Source organism: Montipora foliosa, chromosome 14 (assembly GCF_036669935.1).
Source record: "Montipora foliosa isolate CH-2021 chromosome 14, ASM3666993v2, whole genome shotgun sequence".
NCBI classification, from domain to species: Eukaryota; Metazoa; Cnidaria; class Anthozoa; order Scleractinia; family Acroporidae; genus Montipora; species Montipora foliosa.
The window spans coordinates 12,657,157-12,674,656 of NC_090882.1; the positions used below are offsets into that span (position 1 = coordinate 12,657,157).

Genomic DNA, 17,500 nt, shown 5'->3' on the forward strand with positions numbered 1-17,500 from the left:
AGCTTCATTCATTCTTCATTCATTAGATCCTCAAAGTCCCAATTATTGACCTTTTAAATCTTTGCTTTCAGGATATTGACCGAATCATGCAGATACACGGCTCTCGTGTCATGGAAAGTGTTAAACCAATACTCGACAGTGAAGCACGCCCTGAAGACGTCAAAGAACAGGTAAATCAAGCTTCCGGTTTCGTGTCTACGTTATATCGATCGCGAAAATGCTAGAGTTTTGCCTGTTATGACGCAAACGAAGAACATATTTACATGATAAGTTCTGCGAAACTTGAATTTAAGCTCCTTAACAGTCATAAGCGGCTTGGAACTCAAAGGTAGTCGAAGGTGCTTGCAATTTTTACTAGGTTAATGTTTCATTCATTTCTTTGTTTCCTCGTTTCAATATTTTCACCAGGACACAATTGACCCAGGACCCAGGCTGCTGGGTACAAGGCACATCTTACTCTTTAAAGTCCCAATCACCGCAACAACCTTTCCCACTTTATTTATTCTCCGAAATCGTCCCAGTGATATACTGTGTAGTTTTTTAAGCCTTTTGATTAAATATCCACTTTATTATTCGCTTTGAAAGACTGGAAAAGTGGTCTTATTTTGATCGGTAACCGAGGAATGAAGGGGAATGGGTTCGACACCGTGTGAACGTCACAAATTCCTTTGCATCACTGCAGTCTGTGACGTCAACCCGGTATCGAACCCATTCCCCTGCACTGCTCGGCTATGGATCAAAGTATAACCAGTTTTTCCGGCTTTCAAAGCAATGAATTTTCAATCAAAAGGTTCTAAAAACACAAAATACATTTCGGGATGACTTCTGAGAATAAATAAAGCGGAAAAGTTTGTTGAGGTGATAAGCACTTTAAGACTCGAAACCACGAGTCTCCTTGCCAAAATACGAGCTTTGAGGCTCGATCCTTTTTATGACGTTTTTAGCGCTTGCCGTTCGTCAGAGGTTAATGCTCGAAACGTCGGGCACGTCACGATAGCCCCTGGCGAACTGCTAACACTCGAAAATCTCCTCTTACAGTTGTTAATTTACCGTTATTAGCTCGTTTCATTCCCAAGAGCTAAAAGTTCATTCTCCCAACTAGTATCATTGATTTTTTTGGGAAAGTAATGAGAATTTCGGTTATATCAAGATCACACCTCTTAAGGTGTTAATTATCATTCTCAATTCCTGTCTGACTGACATTTCATTGAAATTTGAGAATTTCTAATGATAATGATGTTTGTTTATTTCAATGTCTTGCAGTGCATAGCACTGAAGTAGCTGCATAAATACAAAACACATATACGTAGTTAACTGACAATTGGCCGAAAAATTAGTAGTTAACTGACAATTGGGTACCCCCATTAGCACCCTCATAAATATATTGATCACACGTGAATATGGTTCCAATAGTCAATGTAGCCCTAGTCTTAAGCGTGTTTAACCGGGACAAAGTCGCGTAACCTCTTTGTCTTGGCTTGTTTCAAAACATAATTCGTACTACCTGACCTGAGCGAATAAGCATACATACTGATCACTCATTAGAGTCAAAGGGTTAAACCAAAATTTCGTACGAAAGTTTCTTTAGAAACTAACCCTCCTTCATTGTCTATTAATATTGGTTTCCTGGGGTTGGACTGTGTGGCGAAGGAGATAAATTATCGACATCCCAGTGTCGTTTCAGATAGTTCCAAAACTTTTTTGCGATACTGTTTCCCTTGTCAGGCTTTACTGAAAATCAAGATGGTTTGATTTATTTGTTATTCACCGCTTCGCGGCTCGGTAAATATCCACCACTAGCCACTGACTGACTGAGGTGAATAGTTGTTTTAGTATATACTAAAACAGTGAGGTAATATAGCACAGAAAGATGAATTTAAATCGTTTATTCCTGCAACGATTGTAACAATATTTTCGTGCGGAAATCCCGCGCGAGTTGCCCGAAGGTGTATAGTTAACAATTATCCTGCGAGATCGCGCGGAATATCGCCTGATACTTAGCCGACGAGGGCGTAGGCCAAGTTGGCTAAAATCAGGCGATATTCCGCAAGATCCAGCAGGGTAATTGTTTTATTATTCAACACATTGATGACAAAGCGCAATTTTCTACTTTTATTGGAAAAACAAAAGCTGGAAAAAAGACCATCTTTCTCCGCGATACACAAAATTACATATATCGCATGATATCTGCTGAGTACGCACGACGAATATTGACTGCGCTATGACCATATTTGGACATTGTCACAATGTGTTGAATAATAGAGTGTTTTCACTCACGTGATCAGTAACCTTGTTTTTCCACCAAAACAAACGAAAACGTTTGCATGATAAAAGAGCTCGATTCCCTGAGGATTAGTTGGGGACACCAACATGGTCGCCGTTCCTTTGTTTTGGGACACCAAAATGGCCGCCGTGACGTCACGTGAAAACACTCCATAGCAAAGGATATTCGAAGTTTGAGTAGCCAATCAGAGCGCACCTGCAACGCTATCCACTGTTTTAGTATATCGTCTTTTTAAGGGTTCCTCCTCTGTCTCTGTGTTGCTCTCTGTGGGGCACCATCTTGGATTATCAGTCGTGTTTGAATGAAATCGAACAAAAACAGAGCCTGAAGCAACCACTTTTATATTGCGTCTTGTGCTTGTTTAAGACCGGAATAATGGCAATTTACTCCAAGGGCATTTTTCTTGGTAAAGTGGGGTCTATGCGATAGGCGCCTTTGGTACGGTATCCCAAACTTTGGGCACTAGGGGCCAGTTTCTCAAAGGTCCCGGAAGCTTTTCGGGTCCGAAAAGTAATTCGTGAAACTAAGATCTCTTCTCTTTGAAGAATTGAGCTTAAGGTGATTTGTACGGCTAGGTTTTGAGAAAAAGGCCTTTGAAATGTCTAGTTTCCAGTCTCCCCTCCAGGAAGTCCGTCACTAAGTTAAACGTTTTCCCCTGATTTGTATTTATTTGTTAGGTAAAATTACATTTTACATCAATTGCAGTGACCAGTACTTCACAAGAGACATCATTTTGCTTTAATTTCACAGATTTCAAAATTTTGATATTTTTTCTTCGGATAACTGTAGTAGCCACCTTAAGATTGAGAAACGCCAGCGCCGAAAGGACAACAACAGCACTGAACAGAGGGCGCTGTGGCACCTCACGTATATGTACATACTGTGACAGAAGTTGTGCTTCCAACATTGGTAGAATCAGCCATGAAAGAAGCTGCAAGAGAAGGATGTCTCAACTGTGAACCAGAAAACGACAGATAGCTCTTATTTAGTCTACTAGCTGCTTATTATTTGATTGGCCGCGGAACCTTGTATTAAAGGGAGAGTATCGAATGTCACCGTTTCTAAGCCAATCGGAAGCGACGTTATAATTCGTGCGTGAAAATTTCGTTAAACCCCTAGCTCATTAGTGATTGGTAATCGCGAGAAATTCCCCGTAAATTCCCCGCACGAATTATAACGACGCTTCCGATTGGCTCATAAATGATGACATTCGTTACGGCTAGAACATAACGTGATACTCTGCCTTTAATAATTTGTTTTTTTTATTTCGCACGCAGGCGCTGTGCGTGATAGCTAACATAGCCAACGGCTCATCAGCGAAGGAATTTGTGATGAGAGACGAAAGCCTGTTGAAGAGGCTGATGCAATACATGATGAATGACAGTGTAAAGCTACAAATGGCTGCCACATACTGTGTATCAAACCTTGTATGGAGCACCGAGGAAGCCGCCGTGGAGCGACAACAGAAACTCCGGGATCTTGGAGTACAGAAACTTTTGCAATCTCTACTAACGACATCAGATGTCAATTTGTTTGAAAGGTATGTTGACTGTACGTGACTGTCGTTCTTTCGAAAACACATACCCTTTGGCTTCCATCTTAAAAAGAAAACTGTATCCGTTCCGGTCAGGTAGGGACTTGTTTCCATATTTATGTCAGAAGTCACTTGGTCGATGGGCGCCTGGGAACTAACCCTAATCCTGATCCAGGCCCCCATCGTCCAAGGCATTCTGAGATATGGACCGGTCACGCTAAAATGATATTAGGAACCTTAAGATCTACGACGACGACGTCGACGAAAACGTCACCTCAAAATAGAGCTTTGCTCTGGTAAAAGTCTTTCGCGATTATTCCATCTCGTTCACGTCGTACAATGTGGGCGAAGTATACTAAAAATAAATTGGTACGAGCGGTTTCAGACTGAAAATAGAGAATGAAAGATTCTCTGTTGCATGCTCACGTTGTCGTCAAAACCTAAAATTTAGTGATTTCCGTCGTCGTCACGCAGAGAACCGCAAAAATATGAGATAAAATCCGTGCCGCACGTGCAGCACGATTATTTATGCTCTTTTAACCAATGATATCATTGTTTTGTGGCGTTTTCGTCGACGTCGTCGTCGTCGTAGATCTTAAGCTCCCTATTGTCCTGTGCAAGGGTCGAGAAAGAAATCCCTTCACCCTGCTTTGCAAATTGCTAAGATTTTAATGCTCCTACTGCCGCATTCTTTGCTTTGTTCAGCAGTCCCCCTTGATGAAGATGGCTACTGAAGGGTCTTCAGTTCTTGTCCCAAAGAATTATATATTAGCGAGATTTTGCATCTCGTTTCATTCTACAGAGATTTCTTCCTTAGCTGTTCATGAGAAGTAGGTGTTACATCAGGATCATATCCTTAAGCTGATAATAATCTTCATTCTCAACACTTGTCTACCTGACAGTGTATTGAAATTGAGGGTGAATTTACATACTGATCAATCCTGGGAGTCACAGATATTGGGCGACTTCACAAAAGAGTGACTGGAATGGGAAATCGAATTTGTTTACCCACGGAACATTTTTTAAAGAGCGCTCAGGAACTCGTTCAACATATGTCTGTGCATTCCAGATCGAATTGGAATTTCACGGGCTTTGTTGGTTTTTGAGCAGAGGGACTAGTTGGGATAAGCAAAATTAAAGCCAGGACCTTACTAGCGTTCTTTTCCTTTTCTTTTCTCCTTTTTATCAGAGTGAAGACTGCACTCCAGCAGTTTACGTGATCCTATCTTGGCAATGAAGTGGCTTGAGGTAGCCTATCCTCTGATAGCATTTTTTGGTTCTGGCCGATTTCCGGTTCAAAGGTCACAACCCAATGGCTTTAATATTGATCGGCAAGAACATAATAATAAAGGCCACAAAACAATACGTTCAAAGAAAACAAGTCTCTGCATGCCCCACACTAAGGCAAAACGGAAAGCCGCAACCAGGGACAAGAATTTCTTCTTCAACGCGGCACTCAATTCCTGTGTGAAGTGAAGGCTTTTAATTCAAATCATTTATTTGTATTTTTTCGCTACCATGTCTCCGACCACCAATGTCAGAGCTACGAACTTCAAATAACCCACAATTCCTTAGACTACGAAACGAGCAGTCTTTCTTTCGTCGCTTCGTTAGTCGAGCACAAGGAGAAAAAATGGCCGCGCGAAACCTGGATTCGCTTAGGAATCCAGATTTCCCGCGGCCATTTTTTCCCGTGCCTGCTCCACTAGCTAAGAGGAGGAACTGCTCGTAGTCTAACGAAGGGTTATTTCTCGAAACTTCAGCCATTTAATCTTTTCATTCGACTTTTGTCAAATTTTCAAACTTTCGCGTGTCACATTTTCGTATATTGCTATATTCTTCCCAGCATGGACATTAAAAGACCGAATTGGAGTTTATGTGGAGGAAGCGAGCGTAACTGAAGATATTTCTCAATTTTCTCTTCTAACTACTTCAAATCCAGGAATGGAGATAGACGCGCCACATGTTTCAACCTGAACAACCTTGTATGATAACGAAAAGATCGTAAAAATGAGGAATTATGGAATTATGTTTTCAGGTGACTCGTTTCTTTCGTCGTCAAAGCCTCACAACCCTTTCCCCCCCCCCCCCCCCTTCCTCCATTCCAAGGTAAGGTGTCTTTCTTATGATGGGTTCTTTCACGAAGTTATGTCCTTCACTGCAAGGGCCCAGGATGTGTTTCTCCACTAAGTGCTGGACAAAATGGTCGACCACTTGCCGGTTTTAGATTCTCCCAGTAGGCTCTGCTAGCTCTGAAAAACAAAGTATACCAAAAAATCATTTCACTGTTATGTTTTTTTTTTTTTTAGGATCGTTATACTTCCGGGGTGTTTAAATTTTACGGAGCTGCTTTTGACTCCCAATACCGGGATTTGTGTAAGGTGCCTCATAGGTCAAAATTTTTCGGAAAACCACGAAACACATTTTATCATTTCACTCTAAAGAACCTCTTAATGCTCCTTTCATAAACATGAACTGTGAAATTCAACTTGCAACTAAAAATCTCTCTTCGCAGTGACAGTTGACGGTTTGTTGAAAGCGGAACCCAAAAAAAATCCATTGGCCAGATGTAAAAATGGCCGCCAACAAATTATCTTTTTTCTCTTTGTTAATTAGCCTAACAACAATCTTGGACAGAATATAATGGAACAGAAATGCCCCCCCGCGCGAAGGTCATAACGCGTCATTTTCCCATCAATGATTTTGGGTGGAGGGGTGGTCTCAATTTTCCATTTAATCTGTCCAAGATCGTAGCCTCGTTTTACAGCCCAAATTCTTTCCATTTTACTCGTGTTAACGAGGCTAGTTAGGCGAATTAACACAAAGACAAAAGAATCATTTGTTCGCGGCCATTTTTGCATTCGGTCAATAGACCTCATTAATTATGGCGGCCAAATAAAATCTTCTTCTGTTTTAATGCTAATAACCGTTTCTAGCCTCGCTACGACGAGCAACTTCAAAAGAATTTTTGTTTCAAAATGAGGGCAGTAGGTGCAATTAACATAAATAAAAAAGAATGTAAAAGTTGTCATTTATGAAAGTGGTCTATTCCGCAGAATGCTCGATCTGACCATTCCCTTTCGGCCGTGATTGACCGGAGTGAAAAACGACTAAACAGTAGACTGGAACTGAGAGTGCATTGTATAAGTAATCTCTGGAAATTCGAACCCGAAGTATCAGGTAATCTGTGCGGTTTTGGTAAAAAACTTCAAACTTTTTCTAAGAACGTATGGATTTTTGAGCCCTCTAACCAACCAATGATGTGCCAGTTTTTGCATTGCTTACGATTGCTTACAATTCGAGGATTACTCAACAAAATGAGCACTTTGATTGGTTTGTTTCCCTCGGGGCCATACGTTAAGTGTATATTGTTATACCTTACAACTGAAATGCAGTTTTTTATTGGACGAGAACGTATCACGTGACGCGCCTCAAAACTGTATAACTCCCTGGGCGAACAAAACTCACTAACTCCCTAGGGAAACAACAGCTTGAACCTTGGACTTGCACGTGATCAGGACATGCGTCTTAAACACGCGGCAAATTTGTGAGCTCATTCACCGCGATTTTCAAAGAAATTCGGAAATCTGAGTAATTTTCAAGTCATGGCCGCGACAAAACGCTTTCAAGTACGAAGTGAGGAAGAAATACAGCAACTGATACGAGACAAAAGTTGAAAGTATTAATTGATGGTAATTGTTACTCATTTGTATTTGAGATGTTTGACCTATAATTTAACTAGTAAGGACAACGTGAGCATACAATAATTTGAACCATTCATTTTTTGTCGTTACTTTAATAAAAGCGTTCACTTGGCTTAACCTCCCTATGAATATCATAGTAAGGCGCTTTCTGGAGACAATTTCATAAGCCGACGACACAAAATGGAAGCAATGACGCCAGTAAAGATTCTATACTAGGGAGCTTAAGCGCGCGCGTTTTTGAGACGCGGACGGCAACCGGGAGAGAACATGTCGCGTGCCAGGACAGTGGTGTCTCCCATATTTTTACACTAATCATCTCTAATAGAAAAACTATATTTAGCAGTGTAAATGTGGCTGTGTGAAGACACGTTTTGGGGGAAAACAGCTCACTTCCGGTTGCCGTCCGTAGTATTACTTCAGGGGCCCGTTTCCCGAAAGTCCTGAAAACTCTACGGGCCCGACATGCCATTTGTGAAACTGCCAACTGCTTGTTTTGGAAATGTTTTCAAGGTAACAAAAAGAAAAATGACAGTGAAGCTTGACGACTTATATACTCTCCGTTCTTGATAGATAAAGGAAATTGTGACACACGAAAATGGCCGGTAAAGTTTCGGAACTAGCATGAAACGGGCTCCTGGTCCTTGTTCCTCAATCCTATCCTTTCCTACCTTGCTTTCACCTCATTCGTTCCGTGATTTTTAAGTGCCTCGCCCCAGAGACCATGTTTCTCACTCGCAACGGGTAACTTTCCACGTTCATGAGCCAACTGAGAAGTCAAAGGTTTGAAAATGCTTGACATGAATCGTTGTCGTGATCATATTCATTATTTATTATATTTACACCAATGAAATACCACGTGAGCAAGATCACTGTTGCTTTTCGATATCAAAGTGAAATGATTTAGTATTTTATTGGTGTTTATATAATAAATAGAATATTACATGGCGGCTTGGAGATGAGAAATTCCTCTTCTCGTGTTCAAAAATATTTCATTCGTTCGCTTCGCTCACCTATGAAATATTTTTTAATACTCGAAGAGAAATTTCGTAATATTATCCCTATAATCAACAGAACATCACGTTTCCGTTTGGTCAATGACGAATGTATAAATAGACTATACTTGTAGAAATTACTAACAAAACAGACAAGCAAATAAACGAACACACGACGCGATTTTCTACTTCAATTTACTTTGTTTTAGTTATGCGACCTCTTAATTTCATTTATAGAATTGCCAGTAGTTACACTGTTTTACCTGTGAAGATATATATATATATATATATATTTATTTATTTATTTATTTATTTATTCAAAATATTTCCCCGTTTCTGATTGGTTAAAACCACACGTATAATTCACCATAACCAGCTGCTGTTCACCAAATTTGGAAAGAAACTTCGTCATATTGAATCAATGACGTCAAAAGTGCAGCCCGCTGCAAATTATTGAACCGTTGACCGAAAAAAGCTGGGGGCGAGATTGTGTTACTTTTGTTGAGCAGAAAAATGGCTGCGAGTAGGTTTAGAAGTTTGAGCGAAGAAAATATTTTGAATGAATAATAAAGCAATTATTGAATTCGGCTTTCGTGGAATATGAAGAATTCTTCAGATCTCGGAGGATGTTATCCACCTCGGCCTTCGGCCTTGGTGGATAACACCCTCCTCGACATGCAGAATTTTTCATATCCTACTCAGCCTCATTCAATAATTGCTAAATATAAGCTATACAAAAAAAATATATGACGTAAGTAATATATGGAAATCTAAAAATACATAAATAGTTCTAAAATCTATAATATTAATGTATACAATATAACAAACTTGAGTTAATTTAACTAATAATACGAAAGAGAGCTAAATATAGCCAGTGGACCAATTGAAAATTTGTTTAAACTCGTAAACTGGTACGAGTTGAGGGTTAAATTCGTGTGCTTGTCTTGATCTCTACAGAGGCAGGTTGTTGTTTTATGAAGTATATAAGTAGTTTTACTTGCATGTATGTATTACATGAAGGTAGAATGGCGTAAAGTGATTGTATACCTGCCAACCTTTGAAGACAAATGCGTGGGATTTGCTTATCCGTATTAATTGAATTTTAGGCTAAGGTCATTCCCAAAAACTTCTCTTACTTTACGCTGAGTCCGGGAAACGAATCCTTGCCGTCTTTTTTTTTTTTTGCATTGACATGAATTTGAGTGCTGCTCTGATTCAAATCTTCATACTTTTTACTTTCCTTAAATAAACATACCGACATACCTCTTCTGCGATGGCCCGTATGTGATAGGGTTCAAATCCACAGCATCCACCTATGTACCTGACTCCCAAATCATAGGCCCGCCTAGCGTACTTGTGCACATCCCACCGGGTTAGAAGACGGGGCTCCAATGCTTGGCAAGAAAAAGATCATGATGAAGTTAAAGGAAAAACGTAAGGGAAGTTGCATTCTAAGGGAGGGTTGTGCAACCCTGCTTTACTACCTACATCATTGGCTGTTGACTTACCAAACGGTGCTTCTGGTAGGTTAACCCATCCCTTGGGACCAGCATCTGGGGTATGATAACACACTGGTTGGACCATTAGATGAACCTTAAGGTCAGCTTTTTCCAAGGCCTCTTTCATCAGACAAATCGTCTGTAATGCTTCGTTCGGTCCGAAACGGCAATTGACACCAATGATGTTAGCTCCTATGTTTCAAAAGGTAATTAATAGTCTGCGGTTGCTCGTGCAAAGTGGATTTTTATCGAATTTTAATCACCACACTGCCACAACAAATGACATATTGAAGTGACAACAAATTATATCGATAGGTGGCGAGGAAGCCTAAGCGAAGCGTAACCACGAGGCTTTTAATAACAATTAGTATATACCACACAAGTGAATAGTGCTCTCCGAGCGCGCTGATTGGCTAATTCGGAGGTGATTATCCAAGTACCATTCAATTCCGAGTATCCGGCGCACGAGATTTGAGATTTCCGAACATATTTTACACAACAATTATTAACCTCCACTTCGATGAATAACTGTGAAATAGCAAACGGTTGAGCGTGTAGGAGCGAGATATTATAGTTGCACGCGGGAGTTTCCTGAGCACAAAAGAAGCATAATAGTCGCACGAGGCGACAGCCGCGTGGACTCTAGATTCATCATGGAGTGCTTAGCAACCTCCCGTGTGTAACTATTTAACAAATAGATTCCATGTTGTCGTGCATCTGTTCAGCAGTAGATCACAGATGACGGCAAAATGCAGTAAGAGCAAAAAAGTGTGTCGGTGATGTTCTTACCACATTTTGACGTATGCTGTGATCTATTACAGAACAGACGCACGGTAACATGGAATCTAGTTGTTTTACCAAATAAAGGATTAAAATACACAGAAAAAAGCCTTTTTATTTCAAAATCTTTCTAACGTATTCGAAAGAGGATAACTTCCCCACTTGACAGACACCAAATTAGCACTTTGATCTAATCTATAAAAATAAAGCAAACTGAATGGTCGCTGCGCGTAACAAAGAATTGTAATTGGTTCAGAGAAGCACGCAACTGCCTGAATCGAGCGTTGCTTGGCTTGGAAGAGGCAATCGCTTCGAAAGCAGAATCGACCTAACTATCCACTAACTGTCCACAGTTTTCAACAGAGAAACGTGTTTTTCTTTCTTCCTATTGATGACGTCAGCTATGCATATGTCCGCTAATAGACCGTAGGAGAGAACCAATGAAGATGCGTGCATTATTGAGCCTATTTTATAAAGTCGATAGTACACGATCAACCGTTTACGTAATGTTTAAAAACGAGCAGCAGTGTTTTATCGGGTTAGTTTGTTCATTTATGATGCCTCATTTTGTACCGCGAAAGACAGAAGCTGGGTCAAGAGGAATGAGACTGAACACGTTTGCTTCTCTTTTCTTGAAAGCACTGACACTTTTCGAGCGTAACGAAGTTATTTGCCTTTTTCTTCACATAAAAACTATTCAAAATCTTACCATTTAAAGAAAACCTTTTTCGGCAGGCTAATAGGGTTTGCATGACATTCGAAACTGGATCTAACATGCAAACGTTCATGCTGTCTGCTGAATGCTTTAACACGTCTATTTATTCTCTTACGAATTGTCCATTAAACTCAAAGATTGGCTATACATTCATACAGCCATCTACAAATGTTCGGTTTCAGTAGCAGTCTCTCTATGAGAGGTTTATCTTAACTCTACGCAGTAGTACCTGCTTTTGCAAGTCCAACAGCACACTCCCCGGGAGACACTCCATTGCGATCACCAAGAGGACCAATGCACATCGTCATCGCAATTGGTTTTCCTGTGCTCTTCATCACTTCTACTGCCCATTCGGCCTCCTCCAGACAAGAAAAGAACTGAAGAGTAGCGGAGAAAAAAGAAAAGTAAGAAAAACTCAAACCAGAGCTCCCACCCTACTCAGTCTTTAACGCTGATTCCAGAGCTTCAAGTCACGCTCGGCACAACCACGAGGCAACTCTGTTCTGATGGTGGAGCCAATATTAACACAATAAACCCTCTGGCTTAAGATTCAAGTCTACAATTGAGTCAGTATCGCTCTCCTCGCCGCCTGTGTTTTCGTTGTTTGCTTCTATATTTGCCCGGAGAAATCTTTGACTATTGCTACGTCATAGCTTCGTTTACATACACTAAAACAAAGATGGCGGTTTTCAATTTAAACATGCCTATTTTTGAAGCGTTCTTGTTGGCTATTTAAACACATTAAGCCCAAATGAGTGGTCAAGTATGACAACATAGGTAAAGAACTTTCGATTCAGAGAAACGTTTTCTAGGTCGTACTTACCCTTTAAACCTGCAGGCTAACGGAGAAGCAGAACAGTTCATGAGAATTGTGAAGGAAGTATATCGGGTCTCTAGATTAACAGGGAGCAGTTTCAAGCAAGAGACCCAGCGTTTTCTTTGGGCATATCAATCAACACCACATTGCACCAGCAGCCATCATGTACCCTAATTGGAAATTTCGAACTAGGCTGCCAGTGGGGAAAGTACCACGAGAGTTAAACTTTGAAGAGCTCTACCAGAGGGGCCTTGAAGAGAAGACGAAGATGGAAGACTACGCAGACAGAAAAAAATCAGTTTAAGACATCAGAAATGAATAGGAGACCCGGGCCCGGTCCAGAAGGAGACAACCGACAAGGGATCGCCTGCATATGAAAGACACCCATGGCATGCACAGCATAGAAAGCGTTTGCATTGCAAAGAGATCATATGGCACCAACATCACTCGCACCACTGTACCTTTCAAGAAGGTCCCTTTCAACTCAGAGGAAGAGGAGTGGGAGTGGTCCACCCGCAGAAAGCTAAGAGAAGAATCAAAGATGCTGCCATGGGAAGATGGAGGGAGCGCGGGTGCAAACCAAGGACCGGAAGCAGAAACAGTAGAAACTGCCACCGGAAGAGCTCCGGGTACAACACGCAGTGGATCACCAAATGGAGAACGCAACAAGGAGTGAGAGGCAAAGGAAGGATCTGGCAACATACTTGCGGGAGAAGAACCTGGAACATAAAATGTGATGTCAAAGAACTGCAGTCTACTTTGTCGCCAGACTGACTACGTTTTTGTTATTAAATCTTGAACTGCTAGGTTACCAAGCTATTGTTGTTTTATTTACCATAATGCATAGGGGGGATGTAATATCGTTATGGTTAGGACTGGACCCTAGGCACAGTCCATCTTAGGGCATGCATAGGCTCGGCCACTTGGCTATCGAGTACTAACATGGCGAGAACATGGCGGTATCTCTTGTAATGTTTGTTGCTGATCATAATTAAGGCCTTGTCCTAATTCAGTTTCGGAAGGCTAAAACAAGTTTACAATACAATACAACATGTAATGTCTGATAATGGCACATTACCTCAGCAATGAGCAAATCCGCATCATTTTGGAGAAAAATTTCAACCTCCTCCCTGAACTTCTTCGACACAACCTCTTTTCCAGCTCCAGATGAATACAGAGAAGCAGTCTGACAGATACACCCCGCAAAAAGAGCTCCTCCCTCTTTGGCCACACCCTTAGCAAGGTCACATGCGGCTTGATTTATTTTAGTGGTCTGAAAGGGAGTTAGATTTTCAAAGCATGTACTTTAATTGGATTTCAATGATGATGGAATTTACTTTGTGTCAAGTTTATTTAGCGCGGGTGCACTAATTGGGAACACATTGCAGAAGGCAAATCAAATCAATAAATTGATATCGAATTGTAGGCTAGTCTTTTAGGAGAGGGAAAAACTGAAGTACTAGGGAGAAAAATCACTTGGATCAGAGTAGAGAACCAACAAACCCAACTACATGTGACAACAAGTCTTGGAATAGGCCATTTCGGAGTCCCGATGCTGGCTTCCGTTTCCTACCTTGTCACTAGGCTGATTTAGCAACAGAACGGGAACGTCAGTGGCGACGTCGCGCGCAGCAAAACTACCAATGAGAATTTAGAATAGAGAAGAAAAGAGTGGAGTCTACTCTTTTCTGAATTCTCATTGGTGTTTTTTCTGCGCGCGCCGTCGCCACTGACGTTCCCGTTCTGTTGCTAAATCAGCCTACTATACTATGAAGGAAGGTAAACGGGGACCATTTTTCCCGAACCTTCGTGTACGTATTAAAGACAACAACAGCTCACCACATGGTAAGTTTCATCGATTTTTATTTCCATTTTCTAGCAAATTTCTAGACCTAAGCTTCGCCTCATATGTTCTCTATATTTACCTATGTGGCACACACAATGAGCCTTGGTTACCTGTGGTGAAAACATCGTTTGTCGTTTTTATTTCATCACGGAAATGCACATAAATATCTATACTTATATAATAATAGGCTGTACTCACCCCATACTTAGCGTGATCACCATCTAAGTCATCATCATACGAAAATGTGTAGGCTTGAATAACATCAGCTCCTGCTCGCAGGAATTCACGATGAAGCTGACGCACTTCATGGAAAAGAAAAATAAAGGGGTTTCATTAGGGGCTGGGCAACAGGCAAATTGACCGTCTGTGAACACAAACTTACCCGGTTGCTTTTAACATCCCTACCAACTTTTTCAACAGGCCACTTCGGAAAATACCATAATAATCTTCGTCTGTCTCCCCAAATTTTGCATAAGCATTGTTTCGAGTTTCTATTGGGACTTACAAGGGTCCCAAGAGAAAACAAAAACAATGCTTATGCAAAATTTAGGGAGACAAACAAAGAGTATTATGGTATTTCCCGAAGTGGCCTATTTTTCCCAACTGTTCAAAATCTTAATGAAATCCCTGAAAACATGTAAAACATGGTTTATGCAGTATTGGGCTTAGCTGGAAAAAAGAAGTTCCAAATGTGGTTCATTTGTGAACGACAGTACTATGGACCAGTTTTGTTGATGTCAATAGTTATTATCATCATCACGATCATTTTCATTGGCATCAACGTCATCGTCATCATTATTGTCGTCAAGGTCTTCATTGTTTTCAGCGTCAGCTTTGTCATCAGTAACACATCAAAATGATAATTTTTTATCGTCAATGCAAATATCATCCGCTCTATGTGTTGAGACTACGGGGTCCCGCAGAATCATACCAAGAAGTTATCTTTAACCATCCGTAGTGTCCACAACATAGGTGCGTTTATTCACCATTGGGTCATAATCTTGATCCGAGAATAGAAAGCGTTGCTTTACGCACCTGTTTATGTAAGCTACCTGCAAGGCTAGAGTGCTTTATCATGATCATTATTAACACTTAACAATGCCCTGACTTCTTGTATTGGACTGCCAGTTTTTAGGGCTGCAACGATAAACCGGTGCACCGGTGAATCGCGATATTTTTTGCAACGATACGAATATCGATATTTAAGCAACATATCGCGATATTATTATTATTATTCAACATTCAGAAATCACTGTCTTTAATGACTCCTTACGCAAAAGTAACCCTTTTGTAGCAAGTTATTACACGGGGGCAAGAAAGTTCCATCCTAGTTTCGTATAGCTTCCGATCTGACTCGTATTTTTCAAGATGCACACATTGCGTTCATTGTCAAGTGACAAAGTCTTGCGCAACCATGGACAAAACACGCTGTTCGTCGGAAAATGTCTTCCCATTGTACATAATTATTTATGTAATGATGTATCGAGATATGTATCGTATCGTGGCACTCGTATCGAGTTGTTTATCGTACATCGTACCGTGAGAAAATGTATCGTTGCAGCCCTATCAATTTTAAGTCCTTTAGTTTCCCTACTTTCCTTGCCTAACCTGCTTCAGGGTTCTCGACAGTACATTCAGGTGTCCACGGTCCAGCTTTCACATATCCCCTCTTTTCCAAACAGTGTGACATTCCACCATCTCCTACAATGATTTCCCCTTCATTAAGGCGTTTCAAGATAGCGGCCTAAAATATACGGGAAAATCACTTGTGTCCTACATGTAAAACTATTTCAGTCCCCTATCAGACATAATAATAACGATGACCATCTACGGCATCCGTTCATTGTCGGGGCGTCACGTACGGCTAAATTATGAATGCACACGCAAAAGCTCTCGTTTTTGCCCCAGCTTCGGCCCGAGGAGGCATCATTGGATCCCCCGCGGAGATATACTTACAGGGTAACAAAAGATCTGATTGTTGGCTTAATAGCGAAAAAAATCTCGACGATTCATGAGTGCAGCGCGCAAAGGATCAACGAAAGTTTACCGCCCAGTCACCCTGGACAATTTTTTTTTCACTTTGGAAGCAATTTTCCAGCGACGTGACAACTTGCTGTCGGTGTACATTTCAGAAATAAAAAATGGGCATAACCGAGTTTGTTTTTGAGATAGAGCAGCTAAAGCCAAAATATGGAGTGTTGTTGCAGGGCGTTCCTGTTGCCACGGTAACTTTTTACGTCAAAAAAAGACAATATTTTTGAGCAATAATTGGTGTTTGATATGGTACCATAACATTGCTGTTAAGTTATTAAGTGTTATAGTGTCAATCATTCAAATAAGAACGTTTCTTTCAAGTGTTGAAACTGGTTTGACTTGTAAAGGAAAAACTCAAGGAAATGTGAACTCTTTTATGTGTAAATCTTGAATCAACATATAAATCGTGAATATGATGGAAACTTTGGATGAATATGAATAAAAATTATGCTTGTCCAAAAGGGCCAAATTATCAAGATTTTTAGATATGGGTTATTGACCAAGCGTGAGGTCAAGATGGCTGGATAAACACGCAAAAAAAGAACGACCAATTTCCAGCCATCTTGACCGAACAAGCTTGGTCAATAAAGGATTTATTACAAGAGATAAAACACCAAAAAATGATCTTTGATCTTGCATATAGCTCCATCTTGCCTGCTCAGGTAGCCAATCACAGAGCAGTTAGCCTGGGAAGCAGGCGTATTTTTTGTTCGGTAAGAACAATTGGCCGACATCTAACAGAGGCCTGAGGCCAGTCAAAAAAATTGCGCTCAGTGAGAGGAGGACAGTACGAAATGGTAGTGGGGGAAGGGGAAGGGGAGAGAAATACGCCTGCACGCACTAAATGTTCCTTTGGAAAACCCGTTCAAATTTTGGACCGGGGTTCTGATTGGTGCGGTGATCACCTCCTGTCAATCAAAAGGCATAGGCAGTTCTTCCAACCGGCTTTGGAAAGACACTTATCTTCCAGTTGTTTGTCAGAGTGAGAAAATCATGTCGAACAAACCCGCATGTGTGATAGTTGTTTGCCCGCTTAAAAGTATTGTGCAAGATCAGATATTCCTGGATATTCGAAGATGCTTCAATGGGTTTAACTGCTAATATCGCTTTCGCACGCCAGTTTAGAAGACATAGAGAGCGGCAAATGTCACCTGATCTTTGCTTGTGCCCAGCAAATTCGGGAAAAGTCAAACATTTCCTCAATCGGATGAAAAACAGCAACACTCCTTTCGCCAAAATCTTCCTGCGCGTATTGTTGATGAATCACTGTTGAGACCTGACCGGTCAAAGATTTG

General features: G+C 40.9%; 2 protein-coding genes across 2 annotated transcripts in view; one reads left to right on the plus strand and one right to left on the minus strand.

The window, feature by feature from the left end:
• The window catches only part of LOC137984992 (armadillo repeat-containing protein 8-like), a 34,230-nt gene extending 28,370 nt beyond the window's left edge, over positions 1-5,860 (plus strand). Inside the window, exons 17-19 of the mRNA XM_068832377.1 lie at positions 72-170; positions 3,562-3,824; positions 5,008-5,860. Coding sequence (XP_068688478.1) covers positions 72-170; positions 3,562-3,824; positions 5,008-5,038 — 393 coding nt within the window. The 3' untranslated portion in view covers positions 5,039-5,860. The remainder of the gene's footprint in view (positions 1-71; positions 171-3,561; positions 3,825-5,007) is intronic.
• The window catches only part of LOC137984993 (betaine--homocysteine S-methyltransferase 1-like), a 13,555-nt gene continuing 1,895 nt past the window's right edge, over positions 5,841-17,500 (minus strand). Inside the window, exons 2-10 of the mRNA XM_068832381.1 lie at positions 15,780-15,915; positions 14,370-14,473; positions 13,404-13,598; positions 11,738-11,885; positions 10,023-10,205; positions 9,778-9,908; positions 8,191-8,288; positions 5,930-6,070; positions 5,841-5,889 (exon numbers count right to left, since the gene is read on the minus strand). Of these exons, the coding sequence (XP_068688482.1) occupies positions 5,974-6,070; positions 8,191-8,288; positions 9,778-9,908; positions 10,023-10,205; positions 11,738-11,885; positions 13,404-13,598; positions 14,370-14,473; positions 15,780-15,915 (1,092 nt within the window). The 3' untranslated portion in view covers positions 5,841-5,889; positions 5,930-5,973. The remainder of the gene's footprint in view (positions 5,890-5,929; positions 6,071-8,190; positions 8,289-9,777; positions 9,909-10,022; positions 10,206-11,737; positions 11,886-13,403; positions 13,599-14,369; positions 14,474-15,779; positions 15,916-17,500) is intronic.